General features: G+C 41.4%; 1 protein-coding gene and 1 long non-coding RNA gene across 2 annotated transcripts; one reads left to right on the forward strand and one right to left on the reverse strand.

Annotated features, from left to right (window-relative positions):
- The first annotated feature begins 1,530 nt into the window (after positions 1–1,530).
- On the forward strand, positions 1,531–13,836 carry LOC121728454. The gene is made up of 3 exons (XR_006035806.1): positions 1,531–1,583; positions 10,386–10,393; positions 13,826–13,836. It is a non-coding gene; the product is annotated as an uncharacterized LOC121728454 (long non-coding RNA).
- Positions 13,837–16,488: 2,652 nt separating this feature from the next.
- On the reverse strand, positions 16,489–17,079 carry LOC121728108. Its single transcript, XM_042116219.1, has one exon. The coding sequence runs from the start codon at positions 17,077–17,079 to the stop codon at positions 16,489–16,491; it is 591 nt and encodes a 196-aa protein (XP_041972153.1).
- Between the last annotated feature and the right edge of the window lie 2,120 nt (positions 17,080–19,199).

The following is a 19,199-nucleotide window of genomic DNA, read 5'->3' on the forward strand; positions in this document are numbered from 1 at the left end:
AATCATAAACTATTATTACTAAAAACTTGAAATTAAATGTAAAATTGTGTACCTGAAACAAGCTTCAGTTACAAGTTTTTTCAATAAAATCAAACAAGTTTCTTCTTAGCCAAAAGTTCAAAAGGTTTGGTGAAACCTATATTCACGGTGATGAAGAGCAGAGAGTCTTTTATCCCTGCTTTTAAAAGTTATTTGACAGGAGTTTGACTATTCAACAGCATTGATTTAAACTAATGACGATAACCAATTAAAAGTGCTGCTGAAAAGATAAACTACAGATAAACTCAACGTTCAAACGAATGAAAATTCGGTAAAAATACAAGTCAGTATTTATGAAATTACTGTTACACGAGTAAATGAGGCATTAAAATGGCTGAACATGCCCAGCGATCTGAAATATACTCAAGTAGCTCTTGTGTGAGCGGAGCTGGATAATTTTGGTCTCCTCTTGAAAAACATGAAAAACACAGCGACCATTTCCGCCCCGTGTAAAGAGACTTTTAAAAATTTGCAGGGCATTTATTCTGAAAGCTGCCTTGTCCACAGTCCACACTAATATTATAAATGCGAAAGTGCGTCTTTCTGTTGCATGCTAAAACTTGAAAAAAATGATTTTGTTATAGAGATATATTATAGTTTCGAGGATGAGATAATTATTGTGGAGTATGTAGGCTCGTCGCCCGAAAAACCAAGATGCAACAACATCTTCGTTTGTGCAATCTGTAAGGCTCTTATTAAATAAATGACTGACTTTGATGACGTAGGTATGCTTATATAATGTGCAAAATAAGCACTGTGATTATTGAAATAGGCGGTTCTATTAATTAAAACTGCTTCCTAAGAATTTTATCGGTAGGAGCGGCTAAGCCTCTTCGCGCGGTCGCATATATATTATGTTACCGTTAATGTGCGTAAACCAGTTGTCTGCAGATTAACAAGGTATTCTGCAGATTATCTGGGTGAGTCAGATAAAGTGCAAAAAGTTTATTCTATTCTCATTAAATTATGTAAAACATGTTACATTTTTTAAAATGAAATAAAGGGGGCAAACGAGCAAACGAGTCATCTGATGGAAAGCAACTTCCGTCGCTCATGGACACTCACAGCATCAGAAGAGCTGCAGGTGCGTTGCCGGCCTTTTAAGAGGGAACAGGGTAATAGGGGAGGTTAAGGAAGAAAAGGGAAGGGAATAGGGGAGAGTACAGAAGGGAAGGGAAAAGAATAGGGTAGGGAAGGGAATAGGGTAGGGAATTGGGCCTCCGGTAAACTCACTCACTCGGCGAAACACAGCACAAGCGCTGTTTCACGCCGGCTTTCTGTGAGAACGTGGTATTTCTCCGGTCGAGCCGGCCCATTCGAGCCTACATAGTTGTAGAGAATACGTGCATACATAGTTGTAGAGAATTATTTCGTATAGTTTTTTGGATAAAAACAAAGGAATGCTTCATTAAATTTGAAGTAAAATGTTGCTCCACTAATAAAATATAAAAGATCGTATCAACTAGAAAAAAAAACGTCTTTGGTTGACAGTTTAAGTCAAAGTTTTAGGACTTTTACAAAGGAAGAGAATGCAAACTAACTAGGTCAAGTGCAAAAATAAGCCCTTTTATTTGAAAATTTCTCACTTTAACGGATGGTATCAGAGAATCTGCAGATTACCTAGGTAAAATAAGCACATTAACATATTCTGCATTCTAACGGTAACATATTATTACATATAAATGCTCACGTTCTAAATATTATTATACTTATAATTGTATAATGTATAGACGGAAATTAGTGAGAGCGCGTTGACGCCTGTAATTTCGCCACTGAATAGGGGACAATTTGTGACGTCATCGGCAGACATTTTACGAACGACGTGCTCAAAATGGAGGCGCGAGCTTGTTGATGGAAATCTGTTTATTTTATAGTGAATTTATACCGCAAATATTACCGAGAAATCCGTATTATTTACTTCTTAAAGCTTTATTAATAGTTATTTCATATATTTTGATTTGACGACCTCTGTGGCTCAGTGGTGAGCGCGTTGGTAGCTCAAGCCGGGGGTCGCGGGTTCGAATCCCGCCGACGGAACAAACAGTTTTCGAAGTTCCTGGGTCATGGATGTGTATTAAATATGTGTATCATATAATAAAAATCTTAAATGTATGTATAGTATAAAAGTATTAAATATATTTCCGTTGTCTGGTACCCGTAACACAAGTCCTTCAGGTACTTACCACGGGGCCAGACTGACGTGGTGTGAAGCGTCCATAGATATTATTATTATTATTATTATATATTTTGTCAATATTTAATATACTTACGACGTTTCTAATAACATAATATTATTATTACTTAAGTATGTTACTGTGAGCAGTGTTTTTATTTTATGCAAGGCAAACGAGCAAACGGGTGACCTGACGGAAAGCAACTACAGTCGCCCATGGACACTCGCAACATTAGAAGAGCTGCAGGTGCGTTGTCCGCCTCATTGCTCAGGTCGTATAGGTCCGGAAATACTGCCGGTGACAGTTCGTTTCAGAGTTTTACAGTGCGCGGCAGAAAGATACGCGAGAAACGCACGGTGGACTGCCACTCTTCAAAGTGATGAGGATGATGAGGAAGGATTTTCGCTTTTTAAGGTTAAGCCTTAATTTATATTAAAAAGCTAGCAAATACAACAGCTATCCTGCATCCAGATCCAGTACGTTTGCTATGCAGAGAAATCTACCACAATTTTTTTGTATAGCCCGGTCACCGAACACAATTTTTCGGCCAAATTTGGCCATTGACCTCTATCGTTTGCTGTCACATTGATTCAAAAGCGAAAATATCGCCATCTCCTTCCTATCAAAGTCACTTGAAACGCGATATATTATGTTTCAAGCAAAGGTCAATCTTATAGAAGAGTGTGGATACATAGGGTCATAAACATCAAGCAAATAACCCATATCAGTATTTCTACGTGTACTCTGTATTTTTAATAAGTACTAGATGACGCCCACAACCCCCTTTGCGCCAAAATTTGTAATCGGGCGGGATCCGCACATTTTTCCGGGATAAAAAGTATCCTATGTCCTTTCCCGGGACTCAAATCTCTATACGAAATTTTAGCAAAATCGGTTCAGCGGTTTAGCAAAGACAAAGAAAAAAAAAGACTGTAGCAGGCAGACAGACACACTTTCGCATTTTTTATTTTTTTTATGAAATAAAAGGGGAAACGAGCAAACGGGTCACCTAATGAAAAGCAACTTCCGTCGCTCATAGACACTCGCAGTATCAGAAGAGCTGCAAGTGCGTTGCCGGCCTTTTAAGAGGGAATAGGGCAATAGGGGAGGGTAGAAAAGGGAAAGGAAGGGGATAGGGGAGGGTAGGGAAGGGAATAGGGTAGGGGATTGGGCCTCCGGTAAACTCACTCACTCAGCGAAACGCAACGCAACGCCGGTTTTCTGTGAGAACGTGGTATTTCTTCGGTCGAGCCGGCCCATTCGTGACGAAGCATGGCTCTCCCGCGCTCTCGGATTATATTAGTATGTATTTTTTAGGTATAAAATAAGGTTAGCATGATTGTAAGGGAATAGTGTGTAATATTTCGTCACTATAATCAGGTCCAATTTTGTCGTTCCTCGTCCCATTGTCTGCATGAATTCCACACATAATTATTTCTGCCCGCAAACGATATGTTCGCCAATAACGTATGCGAATTATTTCACGCGAAACTGGGTCGTGTATGCTAGTGTATACGAGCTAGAATGGCGCGCTCGTCACCTTATGTAATAACCCATTTATACGCTATATATTCAGGTCCATGAAGCACTTTGTTTAGATATGTATTGCTATTTTGCAGCGCGCAGACTTTGCACGGCTTTGCCGTTAGCTGGAGTTTAGTTTTGAAACTTTGCGAAACTGTATAAATTAACAGATATCTAAGCTAAAAACAGGCTCTACAGCTTGCATAACTTCTTATTCTCACATTATGCTATTGCGTTTTTACTTTTTATCATAAAGTTAATATACCTAGCGGAATAGAGAAACAAAGGCCTGAGCAAGCGAGATGTCACTATCAGTAACACTGCGTGGTAAAAAGAGACGTGTGATACGTCATGACAGCAGCACTCTTTTTTTGACGTCCAGTCGGCACTTGCCGCACGTTGACAATTTAATCTCATAGAAATCATGTTCAATTATGATTGTGTAAGTGTATACGTACACATATTTTTACACACAGATGAAACCAATTTTGGTTTCGTTTGACAGCTCGAGATTGACCTCTGTGACTCAGTGGTGAGCGCGTCGGTAGCTCAAGCCGGGGGTCGCGGGTTCGAATCCCGCCGACGGAACAAAAAGTTTTCAATGTTCCCGGGTCTGGATGTGTATTAAATATGTGTATGATATAATAAAAATCTTAAATATATGTATAGTATAAAAGTATTAAATATATTTCCGTTGTCTGGTACCTGTAACACAAGTCCTTTAGGTACTTAGCACGGGGCCAGACTGACGTGGTGTGAAGCGTCCATAGATATTATTATTATTATTGTTGCTCTATTCCGCTAGGTATATTAACTTTATGGTGTTTATAGGATTGCATCAATATAATATTCGAGCGTGTGAGAAAAAGAAAAACACATTTTGCACGCTCCTGGACAACCCTCTATAATATGTTTTTTCTATGAACCGTAAGAAAGTGAAAGAAAACAAGAGAGTATAATATTATAGAGTACTAGCTTTTGCCCGCGGCTTTGCTCGCGTTAAGAAGTACTAGCTATTTGACCGAGCTTCGCTCGGTATTCGATGAAACACGAATTTAATGACATTTTCTAAAAATGATTCCTAGCTAGATCGATTTTTCGCCTCCGAAACCCCCTATATACTAAATTTCATGAAAATCGTTGGAGCCGATACCTATTCTCGCGAGTGGGACAGGCCTGCCACGAGTAATCATAAAAATATTCAAACGGAATTGGTCTGAAGGCGAGCTCCGATATCCGAGGAATCGCTCGATCAATCGAAAACAACCAGACATTTCATCTACATAATGCCGACGATGTTTTAACGTCGGTAGCGCTTCGCTACACTAGAAGCTATGAAATTCTAAGCTATTTCTCTATAAAGTAGTCTGTTTAAGCCATAAAGTTAATCTACCTAGCGGAATGGAGAAACAAAGGCGTGAGCAAGCGAGATGTCACTATCAGTAACACTGCGTGGTAAAAAGAGACGTGCGATACATGACAGAAGAACTCTTTTTTGACGTCCAGTCGTCACTTATCGGTACGTTGACAATTTAATCTCATAGAATTCATGTCCAATGCTTGTGTAAGTGTATTCGTACACATATTTTTACACATGTATGTAACCAATTTCGGTTTCGATTGACAGCTCGAGATTGTTGCCCTATTCCGCTAGGTATATTAACTTTATGGTTTAAGCCGTAGTTGATACTCTGCTTTTAAATTTGAGTTATCAAAGAATGACAAACATATTTTTTCAAACTAGATAATGCCCGCATCTCCGTTGCGACAAAATTCGTTTATCGCGCAAGAACCGTACATTTTTCTAGGATGCAAAGTCCTCTTCCGGGACTCAAAGTATCTCAATACCCAATTTCAGGAAAATTAGTTCCCCGGTTTGGGCGGAGGTAACTTTGGCGCAACATAGTGGGCATCACCTAGTTGTAGATAATTCATCATAACTTCTTTTTTAGGGTTCCGTACCCAAAAGGTAAAAACGGGACCCTATTACTGAGACTTCGATGTCTGTTCGTCTGTCCGTCTGTCTCCAGGCTGTAACTCAAGAACCGATATAGTCCGACTCGCACTTGGCCGATTATGTTTCTTTATTCGTCATATATATTTTTTAATTTACAGTTAATTAAAACGGGTGACCCTAACTACATTACAAGTCAGTATTTCTTTTATACTTACAGTTACATTTAATTTATCTCTTATCTCTATTACTGTGTGTAGAACCTAATTTTCCAGAGCTTGGTCGCCTTAATCCCGATAATGGATGAAGATTCGTCGATTCCAGGGACATTGTAATCGATTCGTGTCCAATTATTTTATGAGACGATTTTACTCGGTAGATATTAAAGTAAGTATTGAGAATGGAGAAGAATTTTTATACTTAGATTCTTAAACATTTAGATTGGGGATGTGCCGATCATGACTTTGGCCGACGAGCCGACTAGCCGATTAGTCGGCTGCAAAGAAGCCGACTAATCGTCCGACTAGTCGGCCAAGCCGATCATGGTTTCGAATCGAAGTTTCTGTACCACTTTTTTAGGGTTCCGTACCCAAAGGGTAAAAACGGAACCCTTTACTGAGACTTCGATGACTGTCCGTCTGTCTGTCCGTATGTCTGTCTGTCTCCAGGCTGTAATACAAGAACCGCTATAGCTAGCTATAGCGGTTCTTGAGGTACAGAATAGAGACTTCTGAAATTTTCACAGATTTATTTCTGGTGCCGCTATAACAACAAATACTAAACACAAAATAAAGTTAATTATATTTAAGGGGGGCTCCCATACAACAAACGTTATTTTTTGGTCTTTTTGGCTCGTAATCCATAATGGCAACACATTATAGACACTTGAAATTTACACAAAATCCTCAATTGTATGTGTACTTTAATATTAAAATTGTAAAATTAAAATAAAATAAATAATTAAGAGGATACACCAGGGGCTAGAGAAATGAAAAAAAGTACATGTAATATATCTGTCTCCCTTGTCTATAGCTGTCTCCCTTACCTCAAGCCTATACCGCAGAATGCGATAGAGACAACTGCAGAAAATCCAGAAAATCAACGATTCGTTGTCCCCTGATTCCTTCTCCAAAACTTAACCGATTTAAGTAGTTTTTTCATTAAAGATTAAAAAAAGGATTGAGCTGTGTTCCTATGTTTTGCTTTTTTTGTATAATCAAGCCAAATCTGTTTTCTGGACGTTTGAACACAGCGGAAAATCTGGCCATTTTTTTGGGTTTTTGAACGTTCATATCTTATTTAATAATTAAATTATGAAAAAAAAGAAAACATAGGGACATTGTATTAGTGGTCGTAGATATTCAGGAAAAAAATTATAACTCTACTAGCATTATCCAGGGAGGAAACAGGGGACAACGTTTGTATGGAAAAAAGGGCGGTGTGGACTCCTCTTAAGGAGGGCTCCTATACAAAAAACACAATTTTCTCCTTATTTTCGCTCTATAACGGTACGGAACCCTTCGTGCGCGAGTTCGACTCGCACTTGGCCGATTATAATCGGTAGTAAATAATTATTTACTGCTGATTCGCGGGTTCAAGGTGACGAATCGTTCATCTTGTTATGTTTACTTCGCGTACGTTACTTTTATTAATAATACAAATAATGGTTTTGAGGAAATATTTCATATACTTACCTACATGCAATCTTGATCTAATAATACATACCTACCTAATTTGTTGCTAAAAACTATATTAAAAATATTTTTTACTATACGGGTAACTTCAGGAACACTTCATTTAATTTTAAAATGTGTAGATAAGACCTAAGAAGTGTGATATGACCACATTATAAGTAATCAAGGTTTTTCTATAAGTACCGTAATTTCAATAGTTATAGCAAAAATTAAAAAAAGTAATAAGCCGGATAGTCGGCGCTTTTTGCCGACTATTCGCCGACTAGTCGCCGACTACAACATTGGCCGGATAGTCGGCTTTACCGACAAGTCGGCACATCTCTAATTTTAGATAACCTGATTAGTTTTCTTTACTGAAGGATATAAAAATCCAACAGGCGAAATTATTTTTGCTATCCTCTTACATCGCTGAACTTATTTATATGTTTGGCATGGAGATTCTTGGAACATCGGGAAAGGTAATAAGAAAGTTTTTATTTAGGAAAAATGGACTTCTGTCCCATGAATAATTCTCTGCGCAAACGAATCAGCAGCACAATTTAATAAAACTATGTAAAAATAGGTCATACTTAAGGTAAATAAATGTAGGATTTTTTCTGTACATTATACGGAGGAACACTAAAGGCCCCATAAAAAATACCCGTTTAGTAATAATAATATATTATATAAAATGAAAATAAGGGGGCAAAGGATTTGATACAAATTTAAAAAATATGAACTTTCTTTAGAACCTTAGTATTTTATAACTCCAAGAACTCAAAAAAAAATATAATACCACACTTTGTTCACCTAATAAAGTAAGCTAATAAAAGTCTCTTTTCCTCCTATTTTTCTATAATTTTCTGCACTTTTAAGAATCTTCTTCGAGGAAGAGCTTTCGAAAGTAATTATCATGGCTCAAGTTGACGGCCATGACGCCGGGGGACTTGTAAATTATGATTGATAAACCAAACTTTTGTTAACATTCAACGAAATTTCATATTTTATTCAAACCCGAATTTTCATTGTAATCTTCCGACCTCTTACTGAGATAGCAGCTATACTTCCATATTATTAAATACAAAAGTGTATCTGTCAGTCTGTTTGTCTGTTAACTCCACTCGACCGATTTTGCTGTGGTATGGAGATACTAATTTGAGTCCCGAGAAAGGACATAGGATACTTTTTGTCTCGGAAAAATGTATGGTTTCCGCGAGGACGGACGCACTTTATCTTGCTATAACATAACTCAGAAATTGGACATTTTTACCCTGTTTAAAATTGGTTTTTGATTAACTAAATGGTAAAAACGTTAACCTAGCAGGAATCAGAATAGCTTTAGAATGCAGAACAATTTAAAATTTGTATTGCATGAATTTTATTGCTAGAGCACGACGACACGTTTAAAAATGCTACTGTAGGCTACTGTATAATATTATACTAGATGACGCTCGCAACTCCGTTTCAACAAAATTCTTTTATCGCGCGGAAACCACATTCCTTCCTATATTCCTTTACCGGAATTCAAAGGATCTCCATACTAAATTTCAGCAAAATCGGTTTGGCGGTTTGGGCGTGAAGAGGCAACAGACATACTGACACATTGTGTAGCATTTATAATGTATTTCATTATAGGTAAGTAAGTGTGGATTTTCATTGTGGTTATATTACTTATCCGAAATATTATTATTGCATTCAGCAATAGAAATATTTATATTGAGTGGTACACGTTTTGACTTTCGACGTTAGCCAATCCAAAGCGCTGATGAGTAGATAAACTCTGGTTAAAACCTCAGAAACCAGACCTTACTAAATAATATTATAACCTCCATTTCAAGCAAATGATGATGAAAAAGGTGAAACCACAATGTAAATCAGTAATTTGAATTTCAGTGTCGAGTTAAGTTTGCATTTGTATTCCGACAGCATCGAGTTTGTTGACGGAGACTCCGCGGAATTTTTACACCGATGAACGGAAATAAATGTTCCCTTTGATACAGTGTTTACTTCGACATTATGGGAGCGAACGTTTCGAAGAATATACTTGTGATGAACGCTACATAAATACTTTATATTTAAATTGAGAATGTCTGTAATTTTTTTACTTGTCTAAAGGGCCCCGAAGACGATCAAACGGTTTGACTCAAACACGTAAATTTTGGTTTGACTCAAAACAATTTGATCGTTTACAAAGCTAGTTTGAACGGTTTGTCAAACATTTACGTGTTTGAAGCTTGTTTGATGAAATTTCATATTTTCGTTGTGTTTGACGCGCCGTTTGATCGTGTTCCGACGCGTTTGAAGGTTTGATCAAACCCGGCTTAGTTTAGTGCTGGATTATGAAGAAGAAAAGAAGAAAGAAGCTGTAGTGTCTAGCACTTTCGTAGATGTTCGTGGGTAAAACGATATTATGTTAGTCCATAGTCCATACCATTCTTTGGACCAGTCTTTTTTTTATGAAATTAGGGGGCAAACGAGCAAACGGGTCACCTGATGGAAAGCAACTTCCGTCGCCCATAGACACTCGCAGCATCAGAAGAGCTGCAGGTGCGTTGCAGGCCTTTTAAGAGGGAGGGTTTTGTCTCTTCTGACAGAGGACATTAACGTTATAAACATAAGATAAGAAAATCGCGATCCTCGTTCTAGAATCTAGAGCATCTTCTGCATCACAAGACGTGTACTCGACAGCGCGTATTGAATGAAACTGCGCAGTGTCGTTTGACAAACCGTTCAAACCGACATCAAACGGTTGCATCAAACACGTAAGGTTTGAATCAAACCGTTTGATCGTCTCCGGGGCTCTTAATAATGCTATCTGACATTGTCTCTTAGGATCTATTATTTTGCTTCCTACATAATAGGCCTCTTGGATATCTCTAGTGGCGCGGCGAGTGGCAGATTCAGGCAACACGTGGGTGTCAGAGTGCGATCAGCTGTGAAATACGGTTTACTAGTTAAACATGAAAACACGTTGAAAACGTTAAAAAGTGCTCTGAAAAATGAAAATATGGGCGGTACGAGGTACTGTTGTGTTGTAGGGTGCAAAAATTCCCAATCTCGGAATCGTGAATTAATATTTTATTCGTTTCTGAGACGGAATTGGGAAACGTATCGAAATCAACATGCCGATTATTAATCATGCTTAAATCTAGATCTCGCATGAATATTTCTAAATTATCACGTACAAGTTACTTTTATTAACATTATTTTATTACGTATAATAATATATTGTAATTAAAAAAACGATATAATAAAAAATAACGTAATATTTAAAAATAAAATTATTGTCGGTTCAATATTTCAAAACAACACTTATTTCTTCAATATTCACTTTCGCATTAATAATATTACTATTTATATATACTAATTACTGATATTACCAATTTACTAATAATATTGTAAGTGCGAAAGTGTCTCTGTCTGTTTACTGTTACCTCTTCAAGCTTAAACTGCTGAACAGATTTTGCTGAAACTTGGCATGGATAGCTCCATATATCCTTAAGAGTCCCGAAAAAGGACATAGGCAGTGGCGTAACTATAAGATCCGGGGCCCGTGGTAAATTGATGGGGCCCTATCAGTAAAAATCGTCACGTTATTAATAAAACAATATGTACGGCAAGGACGTTGAAATAATAGCTATTATTTCAACGTCCTTGATGTACGGTACTTAAAAAAATTTGCCCTTTTGGGTCGGGGGCGCGTGGCATTTTTCCAGCCCTGCCACCTTATAGTTACGCCACTGGATATAGGATACTTTTTGTCTCGGGAAAATGTACGGTTCCCGAATTAAAGAGTTATGGCAAAACGGAATTGCGGGCGTCATTTAGTAAATATAATATATTATAATAAGTAAATTGTAAATTTTCTTTGATAATGAAACACATCTTCATTTTTTCCATTTTTATTTTGCATGTACGGTTGAACAGTTGCTGAAAATATATTTTTTTGAATTATTCAAGTACTTATTAATTTTCCAATTAATATATAGCTCCACTTTCACGTCAAACAGTCGATTACCTACTCTGGTCTGTGGTATTACTTTTACACGGATGATTCGTTCTCCATCATCATGGATTTCGAAGACCTCATGAACATGATTGCTTTGGAATTAGTTTGTGCCCTATAATTTTTAATTAGGTAAACAACCTGTTATTAGTAATAAATAATAACTAATAAGATGATCTCAGAAATAAATAAATACACAGTAAAAATGAATTATCATATTCAATGAATTTGAAAGAATATTTCATGATCTTGTATATTTAAGTAAATATAGCTTTCGATACAGATTTTATGCGGAAAAACTCTGTGGAAATATTTCGAAATACAAACTTAATAGTAATTTGGCTCATTACTTTTTATTGTGCTAAAAATATAAACAATTACCAAAAAAGTGCAGTGACTTGTATGAAAATCATATATGGGAAAAGCGCCCATGAGTTTCCGCGTAGTATCCCTAAGTAGTCTGTGGTTTCCGCCGTCAACCGACCCGCAGCGTTGTCGTAGCTTAGCAACGATATCCAAGAGGCCTATATTACACATTTTCTATTTGTTTAAAGTTCAATATAATTTCTGCCCCGTGTATTATTTTCCTCTATGATAATTTCTATCCTGTCCAAGCTGAGCAGATCTTATTTAGCTGAACCTATCACAATACTGAATAGTGAATATACTACATATTTTATAATGTACTGGTCGTAGATTACAACAAAGTACAGATTTAGTAGTAGATTACAACTGGATGCCTACAAGCCAGGCTGGCCTGCGGTGGCGTTGGAGCTAGACAGATGGAAGATCTTGGGGGAGGCCTTTGCCCAGCAGTGAGATAGTATAGGCTCTTAAAAAATGTTATCGAGATCGGGCTGCTGATTTTTAAAATTTTAATAGTAAATATAAAAATTAAGTTTCAAATGAAGCTAATCGGAATAAGCGCAAACATTTACACTTAGAAATAGACTCTAAACTTTTCTATAAAACGCCAAGCTGCGATTCTCGAGCTTCAATAAAAATGTGCAGAATAAGGCGATGCAGAGACAAGGCAGTTGATTCCAGCTGATCTGATAAAGCTGTGTATGAAAATGATATTGCATATTGTAGTCACACCAGCCGCGACGGTACAGGCGTCCACATAATATTTTCATTCTTACAGATATTTTTTTTAGGATACGAAAAATTATGGATTGCTACATGGTAATTAGTAAATTATTACCGTAATCATGTCACTATCATTGGAGTGATACTATTAAAATAATGTAAGCTGTATTTCTTGTTTTAAAATCCACAATATATTTCAGGATGGTTGTACGGGGCCTTGGCATGAATCTGGTTAATTAAGGAGCCCTACTAGGAAACCGTTTTGAGACTCAAAGAATCGGACGAGAATGCCGCGTCCTGCTCTAACAACGTCAATTGACGTTTGTTTGAGTAGGATGCGGCATTCTCGTTCGATTGTTTGTCTCAAAACGGTTTCGTGGTACAAGCCCAGCCTCTCTTTTTAAACTATTGCATAGCTTTTATGGCGGGCTTTAATATAATAGGCGCGGCGACCGCATCAAGAAATTTCGTAACGAAAACAAACCTAACACTTATCTAACGTAGTTTCAGTTCGGAAGACCGGCACGGTGTTTGTGACCGTGCGACTAGACGCGTCGTATTTCCAAAAGTATAAGTGTTAGGAGAGTGCGATGCAGATGGTATATCATTAGCCTTTAAATTCGTAACCCTGCGGCTTCAATCGTTAAATCTAAACTAAGTGTTTAAACACACTACGCCGAAAACACACATTTCGTTCGGTATGATTACGCTAGTAATGCGTTATGCGCTACGCCATTGAATACGGCATGGTGTGTCATCAGCAATTTAAAATACATTGCAGGCGTAATCATGCCGAACTTCGGCCGCGTTTTTTCGGCATAGTGTGTTTAGACACTAACACTTATAAACACCAAAGCTAATTATAAATGTTAAAGTTTATAACCTGACTAGCTTAGAGATAGAGACATTTTACAATAAGTATTTTTCTTGGAGATCCTTGCCATCTGGTTGAGATTCTCATGATTTATGCAATACTATACCTAAATGCCTAACGCTGCAGTATTTAAGGGTTTCACTGTAATTGTAGCAGAAGATAATTACAAAATAAATTACATAACAATATGGAAAAAATTAAACCGATTATTTTACTTAATATTATTACGGTGCGTAAGGAAAATATAATTAATTACGTACATAATAATGTGGGAAATATTTTTTATTCATATCAGAACAGGGCACTTAATTATCGGTACTAATTGGACGCTTTCAATAACATGGCTTTTAGGGTTCCGTATCTGAATGGAAAACCGGAACCCTAATAGGATAACGTGTTATCCGTGGTTGTCTATCAATACTCTTTAGAAACGCATTAGCTAAAACTTATGTCAAGTACTGTCCGTATTACGATATTCATGTCCCGTAAAAGTTTAAAAAAAAAAATTATGAGCCAACGTATCCAAAAAGTACCAGAAAATTTTGTATCACTCAAAGTAATCAAAAATATTACATCCTATAAAATCTTTGAAACATGAAAAATACGTTGCAAAACAACGTTTTATAGCACAGTTAAGAAATTGTAAAAATACAAGTAGTAATATCAGATTATAAAAATATTTACGTACGGAACACTCAATTTGCTCGTCCGACTCGTACTTAGCCTATTTTTTTGTTTACGAGGGTTCAATACCCGGATTAAGGCTTAAGCCAATGCAAAAAATAAACGGCGCCAGATGTGTTACAAACGGGAGTGTAATGCGTTGTTCAGCTCCATCGCGTTTTTCCAATTCCTTCATTTCCAAGCGTGAAAATATTCCTCATTGATTTTCCTGTTGTTAAAGAAGTGTTTGGTTCGTTTTACTAATTGATTGCTATTATAAATTGTTAGGCTTGAAATATGTAATCTAATCTTCTTTTGTATGGTACTATCAAAGTTCTTTTAAAGGGCTGGACGGATTTGAATGACATATAAGTAAAAACCGTAGTAGTAGTATTATATTAGTATGTACTATATAACCTTTATGTATTAATACTAGTTGTACCTTTATTTTTTGTTTGTTAATCTACCGTATTGAGGATGTAGCGTAAAGGCGATTATATTTTTTTCTATTACCTACGTGTTTTTTCCGTCAACTGTACTTACATAGGGGAGTTTTGAATGGTTGCCCTCAAACGGATGACCCGGAATACTGCTCGCTAAGATTACACCTCCAGAGTGCAAAGGTGACGAAAATGCAAAATGAAGATGGTTTTTGTTACGTGCTAGGGATACGAATATTAAGATATAGACAAGAAAGAAATACTTCTGAATATTTATCATAGATTTTCCTACATAGTAAGTAAGTACATATATGAGATTATGTTGCATGCTGTTTACAAATATGATACAGCAATGCAATTTTTGTCCTTGTCTCGTAAAGCTCTGGTTTCCTCCAAAAGCCGCGGCGCCGCCAAGCAGCGGCCGCAATACAGCGGTGAATGACGACACTAGAACGTTATCCATGTAAGCAACATGGCGCGGTTTCCTAGAGAACGGTAATTGACACCGTTCGCTAGAAAACCGCGCCATAGCGTCCACATAGACAACGTTCTAGTGACGTCATTTACCGATGCATCACGGCCGCCACACGACGGCACCGCTCTTGGAGGAAACCAGAGCTTAAGGAGTGAGCCCATTGAGACGGGCCGTGCCGGGGCTCAGCGTGCCGGGGTTCATCGCAAAAATCCGCCTCCAAACAATTTGTATGGAAGCGGAAATCTGCTGCGCCCCGACACAGTATGCGATACGCGCATCTGCTTTCATACAAATTGTATGGAGGCGGATTTTTGCGATGAGCCCCGGCACGCTGAGCCCCGGCACGGCCCGTCTCAATGGGCTCACTCCTTTAAGCGACTTTTTTCACTACTACTATAAAGTCTGTACAATATACCTACGTAATCAAAGGGCAACGTATTGAAGGCATTGGCGATGTCAAAAGACACCGCCAACACTACTTTGCCATTCGCAATCTGCTCCTCCGTATGCTCCTTGACCTGGAGGATTGCGTCTATTGTCGAGCGTTGCGACCGGAAGCCATACTGCGCCTCAGAGAGGTTTGGCCCCTCTCGCTCTAGGTGTTTTATGACTCTAGACGCAATCACCCTCTCCAAGAGTTTTCCGGCTTCGTCCAGTAGGACGATAGGTCTGTAGGCCGACGGGGAGTCGGCGGGACGACCTTCCTTTCTCAGCAAAACGACCCTACCTTCCTTCCAGCATTCAGGAAACTCCGCCTGCACCAAACATGCACTAAATAGTTCCCTCATTCTGTCCTTGAGCGGGCCCATCGACTTAACCCACACTCGACCAGGGATCCCATCGGGGCCTGGGGCAGTCTTTCGCCCACTTAGTTTGAGAATGGCGGCCTCCATCTCGCTTTCCGATACAGGTGCCACTTCCTCGCCTGTGGCCGGCTCTATATCTTCGAGAGGCTCCAAGTTTGTCGCAGCTGGGAAAAGCGCCGACAGGATATCAGGCAGCTGCTCTGGGGGCAATGTCTCCAGTGCTGGAGGACCACGGCCGAACTTGTTCCGCACTGAACGGTACGGACGAACCCATGGGTCCCGATTTAAGTCCTCCAGCATCTCCTCCCGAGCAGTTTCTTTAGCCATCCTGATGGCCACGCGTAGCGCGTTTTTGGCGGCTCTATACTCTGTCTCGAGTCTCCTCTCTAGATATTCATTCCTGGTCCTGCGCACTCGCTGCCTCTGGTACGGCCGGCGCGCCCTGATGCATTGGTGCCGGAGCTCCGCGATCTCATCCGTCCACCAATACACCTGTCTTTTCTCTGGGCGGCTCTTCTCACGGGGCATCGCGGCATCGCAAATCCTGGTGAGGGCCCCGCGAAACCAGAGCGCCTCCTCATTGACGGCGATGGGAGCTGTAGGCTTTGGTGTCCACGCCTCAATCAGTACTGCTTCGTCGAGCGCCTCGTTGTCCATCTTCGTCAGCGCCTAGCGTGGAAACTGGGGCGCACTCGCTGGTGGTCGCAGGTCAGCCTGTACTACACTTGAGGGGGAGACGCTAAATCGGATGTATTGATGATCTGACAGCGTCTAGACATCCCCAACTACTCTCCAGTCATGGACCAGATCTCCAACCGCGGGACTGGCAAAGGAGAGATCGACGATTGAGCTCCCCTGATGCCGGACGCAGGTAGGTGCGTTCCCGCGGTTTAAAAGCGAGAGACCAGTCATGATGGCCCACTCCAACACGGCGTCACCACGGGCGTCAGTCACGCGAGACCCCCAGGCGGAATGCTTGGCGTTAAAATCGCCGGCGACAAGAACGGGCCTAGGAGCCGCTCTCAAAGCTGCCGCCTGCAATTCTCCCAGGAAGTCCTCGAATTCGGCGAGGTTTTTATTGGGGGAGAAGTAAACGCCGAAGATCGTGTACTCCCCCCAGTCCACCGCAACAAATCCTTGGCCCCTGTCCCGCTGTACAAGCGGTGGGCCGGCTTCGGAAGTGTAAATGGCGATGGAACCCGGCATGTCTCCTATCCAGTTGGTGCGGGTGGGGACATAGTAGGGCTCGGCCACAATTGCGACATCTACCTGCCACTGCGCAAGAACCTGGAGGAGCAAATCCTGGGCGCCAGCACAGTGGTTCAGGTTCGTCTGGAGAAACTGTGATGGTTGTCTAGCCATTATTGGTCTCCATCAGTTCCTCCTGTCTGGCCTGTGGCCGACCCGTCGTTCGAGACTTTGCTCTTCCTTTACGCCCTTTCTTCGGAGGGGCACATCCTTTATCGCCCGCAGTGTGGTTCGAGTTTCTACCCGCCGCTGCGCAGACAACGCAATGGGGCTTCGCACGGCAGTCGGAGGCCTGACCGCACCGGTAGCATAGCTGGCCCCTGTCCACCTCTGATTCACATCGCCGCGCTGTATGACCCACCTCCAGGCAACGGTAACATTTCATAATACGCGGTTCTAATAGCTGAACTCGCGCCGAGCTCCAGCCAACGAGAAGGTGGCCCGCAGCCACCAGGGTGTTGGCGGCAGCTACGGGACACTGCACCCACATAGTGCCGGTTCCTCCGGGACCGGCGCGGATGTCGCCCCCCTTTACGTGTTCCGGGGAGCAAGTCGTACTTGTAATAACCGCAGCTATTACATCCTCCTTCGTTACGGAGTCGTCCAGACCAGAAATGCGTACGTCAAAGCATTTTACCGGTCTGGCGACTCTGGCTATTCCTGCCAAGACACTGCGCAGCCTCTCCGCAAAGCGGTCAGCCATCTCACTGGTTGCGGTGCTCGGGAGTTCCATTATTCGGGCTCCTGTGGCTGTATGCCTGCATTGGACGCCCTCTGTCAGACCCAGGTCCGCCAGGTTGATTTGTTGGCGGGCCTTTTCAATGACGTCTTTGTAGCTAGCGCCACGTTCCACTGCGTCGTGCTGTAGCGTGACGACTACCGCGGCCGCAGTGGGAGCGACGTTTCTCCTCCTCCTCGGCCTGCTCCTGGGATTCGGTCTTCGGAAAGCTTTGGAGGCCCCTTAGTCCCTGCCTTCGTCGTATCCAGTTGTGTCTTAGCCGAGTTTGTCGCGTCCGGTTGAGTTTTCCTCCTTCCTTTCTTTCAAACCACCGTACTCCAGCCCTCTCTTTCCGTCGAGGGGCCGGGAACAGCAGCAGCTGATGAGACCGGCGGTTGTTCTGCCGGCTTCTCTTTTTGGATCTTCTTCTTTCCCTTCCTGGCGTTTTCAGGTGCTGCTGCTGGTGATGGAGCCGCTGCTGCTCTAGCTGTCGTCGCCCGAGCTGGAGTCGCCGATTGCCGGGGGGGGCCAGCCTGTGGGAGGGTGGGCCAATCCTCAGTAAGGCGAGTACCAGCTGCGTTATTCCTTTGATCCGCTGCGAGCGGCGGACGGAGCCTCTTTTCTGGGAGCAAGCGTCCCTGCAGTCCCTCGATGCGTGTGTTGACCATGTTCGAGGTCCTTTCCATGATGGAGCGAGAGAACTCCTCGAACATGGTCCGCAGTATTGAGACTGACAACTCTTCAGATCCGCTTTTTGGTGTTGGAGCTCTGTTCGTTTCACCGACCAGGGGAGGGGGTCTTGATGGAGTATCATGTACCAGACTCGCCTTCTCCTGCAGTCGTGAAAGTTCCTCCCGGAGGCGAAGGTTTTCAGCCTCCAACCTTATTGTCTCCTCTCTGAGAGTCGCGAGGCCTAGGACAGACTCCGCAACCTTCGCTTCTCCTTCCCTCAGGGCCTTCGTGAAGGTACTCTTCAGGTTGCCACTTTTCGTGCGGACCATTTTGATTAACTCTAGGCCCTAATCCCCCATAACTTTAAGTTTGGTGGCGGGCGGGAGTTTTTCAAATGCCGCTTTTTCGGCCTGTATTTTCGCAGCTTGAGCTGCTTTTCGCTGAGCTAGCTTGAGCGCCTTAGCTACGTCTTTTTCAGGCTGCAAACGGAGATCCTCTTGCTCCAATTCAAGGAGATTCCGTTTAACTGCAGCCATCTCTATATAATCCCCTGATGTAGGGGGGCGTCCTCGTCCTCTTTTGGCGGACTTCCTCTTCCGAGTCTCCGAGCGGAAAGACCTTTCGGAGCCTCCGTCGTCTGAGCCGGACAAGGACAAAGACAGTCTTCGCTTGCCCGTCAAACTCCCACCTGCTCGATCGCGTGATGAAGCGCGAGAGCTTCCGGCTGTCCTCATGGTGTAGGCAGAACAGTCGGAGTCGTCAATCCGTTCCAAGAGCACCGTCGGTGTCCGTTTTGCTGAGCATAGGTCATTGGTAAAGCAGATCGAGTCCGTTGCCGGTGCGG

The sequence above is a fragment of the Aricia agestis genome, chromosome 6 (assembly GCF_905147365.1).
Source record: "Aricia agestis chromosome 6, ilAriAges1.1, whole genome shotgun sequence".
NCBI classification, from domain to species: domain Eukaryota; kingdom Metazoa; phylum Arthropoda; class Insecta; order Lepidoptera; family Lycaenidae; genus Aricia; species Aricia agestis.

What these genes read in the sequence shown, in the direction of transcription:
- LOC121728108 (XM_042116219.1), bottom strand. Translation starts at nt 17,079, where the DNA reads ATGGCTAGACAACCATCACAGTTTCTCCAGACGAACCTGAACCACTGT.